Below are 12,180 nucleotides of genomic sequence, written 5' to 3'. Positions count from 1 at the left end.
GTGAGCGCTTAAAGAACACTAACCAGCTGCATGTTTCATTAGTATTACGTATATACAATGATCAGGCATAACATTATGACCACCTTCTGGTTTCTATGCTCATTGTCCATTTAATCAGCTCCACTTACTATATAGGTGCACTTTGCAGTTCTACAGTTACTGTAGTCCATCTGTTCCTCTGCATACTTCGTTAGCCCCCTTTTGCCCTGTTCTTCAGTGGGCAGGACCCCCATGGACCCTCACAGAGCAGGTACTATTTGGGTGGTGGGTCATTCTCAGCACTGCAGTAACACTGACGTGGTGGTGGTGTGCTACTGTGTGTTGTGCTGATATGAGTGGATCAGACACAGCAGTGCTGCTGGAGTTTTAGTGTCCACTCACTGTCCACTCTATTAGACACTCCTACCTCGTCAGCCCTCCTTGTAGATCTAAAGTCAGAGACGACAGCTCATCTGTTGCTGCACAGTTTGTGTTGGTCATCCTCTAGTCCTTCATCAGTGGTCACAGGATGCTGCCCACAGGACGCTGTTGGCTGGATATTTTTGGTTGGTGGACTGTTCTCAGTCCAGCAGTGACTGTCTGATCCACTGGCTAACAAAGTATGCAGAGAAACAGATGGACTACAGTCTGTAATTGTAGAACTATAAAGTGCAACTATATAGTAAGTGGAGCTGATAAAATGGACAATGAGCATAGAAACAAGGACGTCATAATGTCATAATGTTATGCCTGATCGGTATATATAACTCACAAACACTGTTCATTCAGAAAAAGTCCAAACTACCTCAAACTAAGATATTGCCAGATATCAGTGCTGATACCTTGAAAGAAAGATACAAAGGCTTACATAGAAATAAGGCATAGCATTAGTGGTAGATCAGTGTTCACTTAAATTGAACTAATAAATGCATAATTAGTTCTGTTTTAATGGCTTTAGTGCAGCACTATATGTGTAATGTTGAAGTATCTATTGCCATATCACTCAGGGCAGAGGGGGTGGAAGGAAAAGTAGTTCATATCCCGCACATTTATTTCCTACAATAATTTTTTACTTTTTCTGAATCAAAGACATTTGATTCCGTAAAAGGATAGATATTAATTTTAGTGCATAAATGAAACACTTCACACTTCAAACAATATTTTCATGTGATAATTTATTCTTAAAACGAAACACCAGGTTGGAAAATATTGATAATTCAGTATCGCACTGCCCACTTACTCTGCAATTTGGGCTGTCACAATCGTGAAATTTAACGGTTCATCGTCATATAAATTACTGTGATTAATGATTTAATTTTCTTGTTCGTTTTATGCAACTATGAAAATGCAGGCCTTAAGTGGCCATACTGACTGATTAGTTACTTTACTTGCTAGCTATGTTTACTTAGCAGCTGGACATACTCTTGTATCACATAGAACTATTTGTAGAATTAAGAAAAATTACAAGTTGTGTATAAATATAAGCAAAAAACACTGATTCTGCTAGCATGCATGCTAAAAAAAGTACTACATAGCTAACAAAAAAACAAACATTTCTCAGACTGCCCTCCAAACATGTTAAAGCACCAAATTACAAGCCAGAGATTTTTTGTTTACACAAGTCCCATGATGTCTTAATGAATGCATTTACTGCTTTTTTAGTCACATTTATTTGTCCTTAGCCAATACACCCGATTCTCTTTTGTTTATTGAAGCATAATATAATCGTGAAATCCAATGACGGTCGAAAATGATTGCTTACATATTTGCGATCAAATAATTATGATCATCTCAAATAACTGAATTAAGCAATTACGTATTAACTATGACAGGCTTTTTTGCAGTGAGGTGGCAGTACATGGTAGTCTGAAGTGAGAAACCAGCTCAAAAAATTTAGCTACTGGTGTACAATGAGAAGAATGTCTAGAAAAGTGTTCAGAATGAGCATAATATCAGACTGAAAAAGGAACTACAAAGTGTGTAAAGGGACCTGTAACTCTAGGAAGGTCTTGCAGAAAACAAAAATAATGGTTATTGCACTGGAGAACGCGGAGTTGTACGTTTTAACAGTTGTTACGATATTGTAACAGATATTGGGTACATCAAAACCCTGATCATGTTTATCTTGTGTAATCCTTAATTAAAACTCTAAAAAACAAATAAATTGTCTCAACATTGGTTCTCCCTGCTTTAATTTCTTTAGTGAAAAATAAAAAAATTGTCTTACCATCGTGGCCTGTCATTGAAGTCTCCGGAAAGCTTTTGGATGCACTGGAATTTGCTTATCAACACAGGCATCATTTACACTGAAGATAATTGGGACAAGTGTCACTTCTTGAAAAGCCTAATCACTTTCAGAAATGCCAACTGCAGCTAAGAGTGAACAATATCATCTTTGTTATGTGCTTGTTCTTATTAATGTTAATAGACAGACTAGTAGGTTATCAGGTCACACTAAGGTACAGTTTAAATAGATTTCCTCAGCAGAGCAATAGAAATCTAGCCCAGTGGTGCAAGCCCAAGCCAATGTTTAGTTGAACTACTACATTGATTTTCATGAATATATTAACAGGCCAAAAATAATGTGTTAATATATTAACATAAGCTGATAATAAAATTGGACCAACGTTGATGTCAGATGAATGCAGTCAGCCAGGATAGTTGAAGTTACCCTAGCAGGGTTCCACACTGAGTTTAGGCTTTTCATTTGGGTGTTTGAAGTGGAGTAATGTAATAGCAAACAAATCTAAAAAACTGAGACAGCTGTTAATCTGGTAACACTTTATTTGGATGGTCCACTGCAGATGCTTTGTAGATCCTCAGTCTATTTCTAACTTACTTTCAACTAAATATCTATTAAATGCAACTGACCTTGAAGTTGTGTGTGAAAGATTCTATTTCATCTAACTTAACCCTAAACCTGACCTTAACCCTAACCCTAACCTCCAGGCAAAACCTAATCTTAAACTTAATGTGGTTGGTAATCAACTGAGTATCACCAGAAAGTTTGTTAATAATGTAAGTATCTGTAGATCATCTATAGAGGACCATCCAAATGAAGTGTGACCGTTAATCTATTTTCCTCAAGTTAAGTTAAAGTGTTAGCATTAGCTTGTGTCCAGTATTGCAAGTAGGGTTTAGACAAGAACAAAACTGGGTTTCTATTCCGTCTCTGGAGGTTATGATATGGTGTCATCAAATGTATCTGAATTATGTTAGTTTAACTGTGTGTTGATCATCTTTATCACGAAGGTACATCAGTAAAGAAGGACAGATCTTCTGTAATTATAGAGAGAATACACACAGATTGACTTTTTTACACCCTTTCCTTGTCCTCAGCACTTTTAACTCAAAATGACACCTATTCTTATCAACATGGCAAAACTATTTTTAATGCTGAACATTCAGTAAACTTTTGAATGGGGTACAGATTCTTTGTAAACTTCTTGTCAGCTTCCACTGGTATGCAGAGTTGTGTAGCAACACTATGTTTACTGCTACTATTAGAAACACTTAATCTGTGTACTCACCTTAGTGGAGTGGAGTAAGAGGCTGTAGTACATCTATGCATGATTTGTTTTTGCCTTCCTTCTTCACTGATCAGTTTCAGACCATAGAACCACTTTTAACTGGATATTTTGGGGGCAGGCCTCTCTCGGCCCAGCAATGCTTCACCACTCAAACATTATTTTGTAAACAGTGCTCCTGTGTTCAGAAACTGACCAATAATGAATGGGGTAGAGGGTAGCTGATAAACTGTGCATGGGCTACAGTCAGTAATTGTATGCCTATAAGGCAGGCAAAGCTTATAAAGACAAACACTCTCAAATAACATTTGCAGGATCTACATTTCTGAACAAATTTCCAATCTGATGATTCTGTTAATAAGGATATTACATCACAGGACCATTAGTGTCCACTTGTGGACAATTTTGTTTGTCAGTATTATAAGCTCACTGTGATTTTCAATACTACCGAGGTTTAAGAGATGTTCCACAGCCTAATCTGAAACAAGTGAGGAGGTTCTGTGTTTTGAGGAAGCCAATAAAGTTGGAGTCATGGTTGACACAAGTTATAGGATTAGCTACACTAAGTACATCTTCAATAAAGCCATTTTATTTTCTTAGAACATTAAGCTCTTTTAATAAGAACTCGACCATCTTATCCCTTTTTGATCAATCTCTTATTGAGACTGAATTAACATTCTGAAGCTAATAGTTTGGCAAGACTAACATGTCACAAAGAATAAGCTTCTCTGCATAGCATTATCAGTGTGGCAGACAAGGTGCCTGGCACTAAACAAAGAAGCCTTGATGAAGTCTCTCAAACATGGCTAGAGGTAAATGAACACAAGGTGGTTTTCAATCCCAAATACAGACTTTTTAAAGAGGGTAAATTATTGCCCTTCGGGTGGCGCTTACGAGCTCAGATAGGCCAGGAATAATAGAAGGGAAAAGTCCAACATATGTGGGGTCAGAAAGTGACTCCACTAAGTTCTCTTTAAAATACTGGAAATTACAACGCAACAAGGGGATCGCAAAGATCTACAATCACCTTAATTTAATCTTAATATATATATTAATATATATATATATATACATACATCAGCATCAGTATATACATACATCAGCATCTGTCCACCACTGGTTCAGTACACTGTATCTACTTAACTTTAACCCTAGTCAGGTTAAAAGTAAGCCCAGATACACCTATAAGCATGTATAAAACTCACAGTTCTGATCAGGCAATTTCTTGTCATTTTGCACCGAACTGTTTTATTGTTTTCTTCCCTTGAATATAGTTGAGATATGCTTTAGAAAAAAAAAAAACTATTATATTTTATTGATGCTACAGAGGTCCACCACTAAATAACATGATAGGATGTAGAGTAATTCTCTACAGATTATTTTTCCCACAGTGCAAGCAACAGATTGGCCTCATGTGATACTCTATCTATATTAAAAAGCCATTCAGCACTATCAGCCTTTTAATAAATCCTGTCTGGTATGTGCTAGTCATAGAGTGTAATTTTTCATGATGATGGAAGGCAATGGAGATTGCCTCTAAATTATGATACTTCATTTACTAGGTTGGCTCTGTCTATACGATCCAGTGCTAGTTCAGAGAGGACAAAGGATTCCACAGACATGAGAATGGTAGTCACACATACTGTAGACTGAAGTAGGCCTTGAGGACATACTCTTCATCAGAATATCAGTATTTCCAATAAACATCAACCACTGCTTTACCTAAATCCTAAACTATATATCTAGTGTCAAGTGTATGCTTCTGACCTAGTAATTATTCAAACAAAAAGAGGTTAAGTTCAGCTTGAGTTCAGGTCAATCTTTACTACCTTTGGTCCCAGCAGAGTTTGCAGTGTCAAATACACCGTAATTTAGAGCACGCTTCATAATTCAATAATGTGTGTTGCAGTTCAGGTATCCAGTCACTTCCTTTCATGGAACATGCGCTGCATTGAAATTCGGGGGGTCCCGTATGCCCTGGGGCTTTCCTCACATACACATGTAAATCTGACCTTACCAACTTTCAAAGACTTCCCTCACGAATGTGTTCCATGAAAAGATAGCTAAGTGGCCATAATGCGAACTAGTGAGGTTAATTATCCTTTTACACTTAAAGAGAGAAATCCTTTTAGTGTGCAGACAGAGAGCTCCTTTGAGAGCAGACCGGGCCAGTCCTAAATACCAGAGCGAAGGACGTGTGAGATGTAACTCTAATACAGAGGACCACTTTCTCCCATTATCACCACTCTAACCTCTGTTCTGCTCGAGAGGGGCCTGTTCCATTTTGCCACAGGCCCCCATACAAATCCAGGAAATGTAAAACCCAGATGGGTAGACTTCCTGTCTTGTCTGGAGACGGCCCATTCATTTCTATTGGCATTCGTTCGGTCTGATAAAAGGCAAAAAGACCCAACAGATTGAATGACCACGACGGATGAGATCCTGGTAGAGACGTACAAGGGTATTAGTCTTAGAGGCATGAGTTTGTGGAAAGAGACATGTCTGTTCTGTGTGTATGGAATTTCCACATTTTCCCAAATAAGATTATAGATGTAGTTGTTTATCTCATGCTGCAGTTGCTGTCTGACCAATTCTTAGTCTTAGTAATTCTATGATTATTCAGGAAGCTAATGGGCTAAACACTGAGAATACTTTCTAATTCGTATGAAACTTTACTTGCATGAGAATTACACCTTGTAACTTTGTCATTTCATATTGCCTGAAGTCTGGTGGATTTTAGCCAACCTTGTATTCTTTATTGTAGAGTCACACAAGGCAAGCCAGCAGCAAATGTGACTTAGAATATTAAACATGAACAGAACATAAAATCAAAATCATATTCTCCCACCAGAATAGGTAGCACCTCATGAATGTTTCTTAGCCCCAACTCTTAGATTTGATGCTCACTCTTTTTACTAAGGAGTTAATTTTCTTATTCCAAAGGCACCAGACCACATGACCACTAATTCTGAAGCTAAAGCTGGATTTGTGCTTCCAGAAAGTGCCTGGGAAATGTTGGCTAAATTCCCCCAAACTGTCTTCATGGGCAGAAACCACGTATTAAGTTATGGATTTTCTCAGGAATGCCCCTTTAACCTGGCCATGAGTCGGTGGTTCTCTTGAAAATTACTCTCTAAGAAAGGTGGAACTTCCTGAGCACAGATCCCCTACTCTTTCGAAAGTAGTGATCCACAATGCCTTCATCAGTGTCCAGGAACCTTATCTTTGGCATTTTGTCAACAAAAGGCAAAAACAAGGCCCATTTCCCCAACACCAACCTTCTTAAAGAGTAAAAATTCTACTTATCCGCTGCCAGGTCGCTATTGCTTTACAGCCTAATTAGGTTAGCATTTCTCTCCAAAAAAGCTGCCCTCAGTGACCCAGGGAATCCCCCATTAAGTGTGTTTTTCCTCCGGCATGAAGCAGAGAAAACTACGCTGGCCTCTCGGGAGACTGGGCGCATTCACAGTGGCCCGGCAGGTTCAGGCCCACTGTTCAAAGCTTGCCGTCATCAACCCCGGCAATCAGCTCAGTGGGCAGCCATGACCTTGGTACCTGGCACCAGCTCTTAACACCACCTCAGCTAGTGTAGCGTAGAGACTGAACTTTCCACAGCCGAAACACCCCCTCCCCAATCCCCCCGCCCCCTCTTTCGAGAGAGAGAGAGAGAGAGAGAGAGAGAGAGAGAGAGAGAGAGACTTTTTGTGAAGGAGGAACAGTGGTGCAACATTTAATGTTAAATATGCAGCAGGTAACAAAGGTTTTCTGTGAGGTAAGGATTTGTCTTTGGGGGAGGGGTAATAGAGAATCTTTTAGGGAGAACGTAAGAAGGAAAGGGATATAGGAATCCTTACATTAAGCCACGCAATTAATGTAATCCTAGATGAAGCTGTTTTTACCCCCTCCTCTTCTTTCACAATAAGGGGTCCACCCCTCCTACGTTCCCAGTGGCCTTTGGATACGTATAAAAGCCCAGGCATCCTATGAATCCTCAGGAGCAGTGAAAGTGCAATATTAAGCTTTGTACTGTACATCACAGGATCCAGACCCTGACCTCCAAACATGTTGACCAGGTAAGAAGACATCACATTCTTATATTAATTTGTTGTATCCTGTTACAGCCTATCATGTTGGCTAAAAGAAAGTTTATTGTGCATATTATCACTTTGTAATAGATTTTATAGGTTTCATTTATTTTTCCCTACATGTTCAGCTTGTGGTTGGTTACCTGGTTGAAATCATGCAGTTATGAATAGTAATGTATAGCGTATGTCAGCATCCATAGCATTAACAATACAGCTAGAGTATATTCATATTGTTCTGAATATGTATATGCCTAAATATTTTTGCGATGACTTGACTAAACAAGGATGATCATGTGACAACACTTCTACAAGCACTAATTCTGATATTCATATATTGTATAAATCATGTTTCAGAGAAAATAAACAAGGAGTTTTTCAGTGTACTCAATCAATGAGCTATAATAAGGATCATGTGAGTTATTGAAATACTATTTAACATACAAATTCCTTACCAGAGGAGGCCACATCAAAATGTTCCAGCTCCCCTCTTTATTCTAGCTAAATGTAAATGTTCAAAACAGGGTGTGAACACCAAGACTATCATTCAATGCCACAATGCTATAATAATCAAAGAATTCTATATAAGAAAAAGTTGTAGTCCATGACTGTGAATGAAATTTATAGTTTCACTTATATTACACTGCTGATCTCAAAATTACTCCAAAGCATGACTTTGTTCTCTTTCAATGATGCAGGAATATTCTCATCTTCTGCGCGGTGACAGTGCTCCTGGCTGAGGCTGACCTTGATGCAGGTGAGTGTACTCAGAAAACATCTGTGCACAATTTCTTGGTCAAATCAAAAGACAGCACGTACATGACACTAGCAGTAAGGTTAACATAGTGTTATTAACCACTGTTATTTTCAGCTCTCTGTGGGTCCCTTCCAGTTACCAATAAAATAATCTATGCCTCTGATCTCTGAAAAACTGAAACAAGACTGAAAATTTCTCACAAATAACAGCATGTCAAAATCTATTTTATAGTTACATGATTATTATTAGAGTACTGAAGTTTAAGTTATATATGTGCTTTTAATTGTGCTTTAATTTCTGGAAAATGTATTCAAGTGTAAATATTTTAGAACCAAAATGTTAAAGGTTTCTGGAAAAAAATGTAATCAAAAGATCTGGATTAGGTTTGTTGGTGGATGTATGTTTTGTTGGTCAATGTGTGTAAATGCTTGTATTTTTCTTGCTAGTTGATGGGGGTCCCCAAGCCATGTCCACAGGTATGCATTTTTTTAAGTAGGTTACAGTTTGTTATTATTTTTATAAGCATCCATTATGAATTGAACAAGATGCGTACATTTAAATACAATATAAGTTAATACTGCAAAATAGCATAAACTCTTTCTGTTTCTGCCCACAGATCAGGACTCCACCTCCGATGAAGCTCCGACTGGTGAGTCTACAAGATGACTAGGTGTTTTTTGAGTCATGTCTTGGCCAGCAGTGTGTTTATATGGGTGAATCTCAGTTATGTCGTTTATGATTATCTTCACAGAAAGCATGAACTCAGTCTCACCTGACCAGCCCAATGGTGAGTATCTTGGATCTACCTGTGGCGTTATTTGATATTGATACAGTATAGATTAATCTAAACTAAAGCCTTTCGCTTGGTCTTGGTAAAGTTGTTCACTGGAGGGCTGTTCAGTCTGTGTTTGAGAGGTATACATTACTAACAACTGAAAATATATTTTTATAAAGTTCCTATATAGTTATTGGCTTGCATGCACAACTCTAAGAAAGAAAAACGTTATTTTTTGTTTATTGTTTTGTTTTATTTATTGTTTTGTTGTTTTTTTTTTTCTTTTTTCCATACTTTATGTGGAGGATCTTTAAATTTTAAATGGTTATTCAAACTCATACATCTCATTTATAAAAATGTTTCTTTAAAGAACCATCCACTGAAAGGTTCTTTAGAGTACCAAAAGTGGTGCTTCTATGGAATTGTTCCAAAGAACCCTTTTTAACATCTATATTTTTTAGCAAAGCTTTTTTCAGCATTATTTGGTTTGGTGCAGGTGGTGTTACAGGTTAAGGCTTTCTTTTGAAAAAGTTTCCTTTGAAAGATTGATTCCTAGACTTAAAAGCTTAAAGGTGCTGGTAACCAGTTTTTCAGAGTTTTAAATGATTACATAAATTGATAAATGAAGACAGGAATACACATATAGGAATTCCTGTTCTTGTGTAGTGCTTACACTAGCATGCTTCTTGTACACTATCATTACACGTAATTACTATAGCTCAGTTCAAACATTTTGAAAAACCTTTGCCAATGTGGTAAACTCCTGAAATAGTCTAGTAACAGACTACCATCTAGTGGTAGAATTAAATTCTACAAGCTCTGGCCACTCTGGAAACCCTTCGACTCTACATCAGTGAATGGCAGGCAAATAACAGAAATTCAGTATGCTGTAAATAGACGGCAATATTGGTACAAGCACGGCATCTTGGAAGATTCTAAAAAAATTGTTCAGCTTATTAATTTTCACTAATACTTTACTGATATACTGACTTTACTGATATGTCTTCTATTTAGCAACTAGGCTCATAGTCACAGAAACATTGCAAACATATTGATGTGTTTGAGTGGACAGCATAACATAATTACCCCAGAAGTTCAATTTTTTGTTTATTTTAAAATAAAAAAAACTACTTTGATCTAGTTGAATGCAAGTAATATATTTCCATTTACTTACTGCTAATTTCCTGATTCCTATGGCACAAATTTGTAAAATTTCAGTGCATTATAGTTTCATACATACAACCTTCATAGTGGCTAACAAATAATTTATAGCAGTTGATTTATAATAAGCCTATAAGCTAAGAATTTAAGTGGTTCAACTATAATTACAACCCCATCACCCAAACAAAAAAAAACAACTTTTTTTTGAATTACAGATGAGCCACAGCATTACAATGGAGCCACTGCAGGTAAGGATGGGGGCAACAGCTTGAATCACACTGATGATATCTCTTTGAAAACTACATAAAGATTGTCAATATTAAAAGGATGTTCAGTGAGACTGGTAAAGAAAAAATAACAATATCTTATTATGTTGTGTAGATGCAAGTAGCACAAGCGCAGAAGCTGGCCAGGCCAGTGGTGAGTCTATTCATTTTGTGAAATAAATACATTTAAATAGATGTAGAATAGACTAAATAGATGTCCAACATCTCTTTCTCATATTTTCTTTTAAGGCCCTCAAGTCAATGATGTGACAACAGCTGGTGAGTTCCAGTAAAATGCACATCACACTTCACACATTAACAATAAGATTTGTAGGGTGCAAGTATCAGAATCAGTGCTTGAGTTTCTAGGAGGTTATGTCTACTGTGTTTGAGTGGAAGATAAAGAGAAACGGAACAAGAATACTTTTAGCTGAGAGACACTTGATTGAATTTCAGAAAAATTAACACAATGCACAAATTTGAGGGATTTTTTTGTTGCTTTTTTGTTGTTTGGTTGGAGTCAGGCCCATCATTAACCGTTTACTTGTTTATATTACACTGAATGCATGCATTGAAAAACATCTCGTGTTGTTAAGAACATTTGTTTTTTTTGTAGATGGCACCAAATCCAGCACTGAAGAACAAGATGGTAAATGGCTCATGTTGAAACTCATTCTGATTCAAAAGAGAGGCAATGTGTAAAATTCCATTTTTATAAGCTGAAATGGTTGCTATAGGTAAAAGAAAAGAAATTATGTGGAAATTATGTACAGATTGGGATTAAGCAGTTTAAGATGATGCATCATTTTTTTCATAGTACTGGATAGAAGCAATCCCTTAAACCAAAGAATACCTGATTAAATTCTCTGGAAAGGCACTGGAGGCAACTTTGTTCATTACTATATATCTTATTTATTGACTTTCTATGCTCTTTGATTTTTTTTAAAGGACTTCTCTATGTAAAGCTGTGTATGAAATGTGCAATACAAACTTGCTTTGCCAATGAACAGTGCAAACAGTGTTGTGACTATGAAAATTGTCCTCCTCAGAGAATGAGAGTCCAGAGTCAGAGGAAGTTGTGAAAGCTGCTCCAGTGCAGCGCGCTGCTAAAGTACACAATGCTTCACCGCGCAAACGCAGCAAGCCTGTCATCGCCTCAAAGAAGAGGACGAGACCCTTTCGCCCCTGAAAAAGCCTAGGAAGTATACACAGGGAGGATGCAGATGCAAACTACTAATGCCAAGGCAATGAAATGAGGGGAAAAAAACAATTCTGTATTCAGTGGCATGTTTGTTTTGTTTTGTTTTGTTCAAATTCAATAACCACAGTTTAGATCTGATTCTGTTGTGAGGTACTGTACTGGCTGTTTGTGTTTGTTTGCTTGTTGTTTGTTCATTTGTCTGGTCACTTGTTTGTTGTGAACGTGGCATTCAGCACAGACATTACAGTCTCAAGGGCATTTCTCTGTTGCTTCACAGACCAAACTGTTTTCAGTTAGGCTTCATGAATGGGCCAGCCAAAGTCACCCATTTACCACGCTCAGTTCCTATGAGTGATGTGACTCATTCCTGAGCAGAAACCAAACAGTGACGCTGTGTGCTCATATCTTCATGGTTACAATACTTATTGAACA

General features: G+C 37.4%; 1 protein-coding gene across 2 annotated transcripts; it reads left to right on the top strand.

The window, feature by feature from the left end:
* The first annotated feature begins 7,206 nt into the window (after positions 1 to 7,206).
* On the top strand, positions 7,207 to 11,779 carry si:ch211-133n4.6 (uncharacterized protein LOC797776 homolog). Of its 2 annotated transcripts, none has more exons than XM_036565692.1 (10): positions 7,207 to 7,579; positions 8,287 to 8,345; positions 8,792 to 8,821; positions 8,962 to 8,994; positions 9,070 to 9,132; positions 10,497 to 10,529; positions 10,663 to 10,701; positions 10,797 to 10,826; positions 11,164 to 11,196; positions 11,597 to 11,779. In XM_036565692.1, the coding sequence occupies exons 1-10, from the start codon at positions 7,569 to 7,571 to the stop codon at positions 11,734 to 11,736; spliced, it is 471 nt and encodes a 156-aa protein (XP_036421585.1). In that variant the 5' UTR covers positions 7,207 to 7,568; the 3' UTR covers positions 11,737 to 11,779. The 2 variants fall into 2 exon arrangements, with proteins under 2 accessions (XP_036421585.1, XP_036421586.1); XM_036565693.1 differs by having other exon boundaries at positions 7,209 to 7,579; positions 9,097 to 9,132.
* The last annotated feature ends 401 nt before the right edge of the window (positions 11,780 to 12,180 follow it).

The sequence above is a fragment of the Colossoma macropomum genome, unplaced genomic scaffold, assembly GCF_904425465.1.
Source record: "Colossoma macropomum unplaced genomic scaffold, Colossoma_macropomum, whole genome shotgun sequence".
Taxonomy (NCBI): Eukaryota; Metazoa; Chordata; class Actinopteri; order Characiformes; family Serrasalmidae; genus Colossoma; species Colossoma macropomum.
The sequence above is the reverse complement of the archived record's forward strand: the minus strand, read 5'-3'. Positions and strand labels throughout refer to the sequence as shown.

Bases quoted from the DNA above. Each gene is read 5' to 3' on its own strand.
- si:ch211-133n4.6 (XM_036565692.1), top strand. The intron at 8,995-9,069 runs GTGAGTCTACAA...GGTGAATCTCAG, and splicing joins CTCCGATGAAGCTCCGACTG to TTATGTCGTTTATGATTATC. The intron at 10,827-11,163 runs GTGAGTTCCAGT...TTTTTTTTGTAG, and splicing joins CAATGATGTGACAACAGCTG to ATGGCACCAAATCCAGCACT.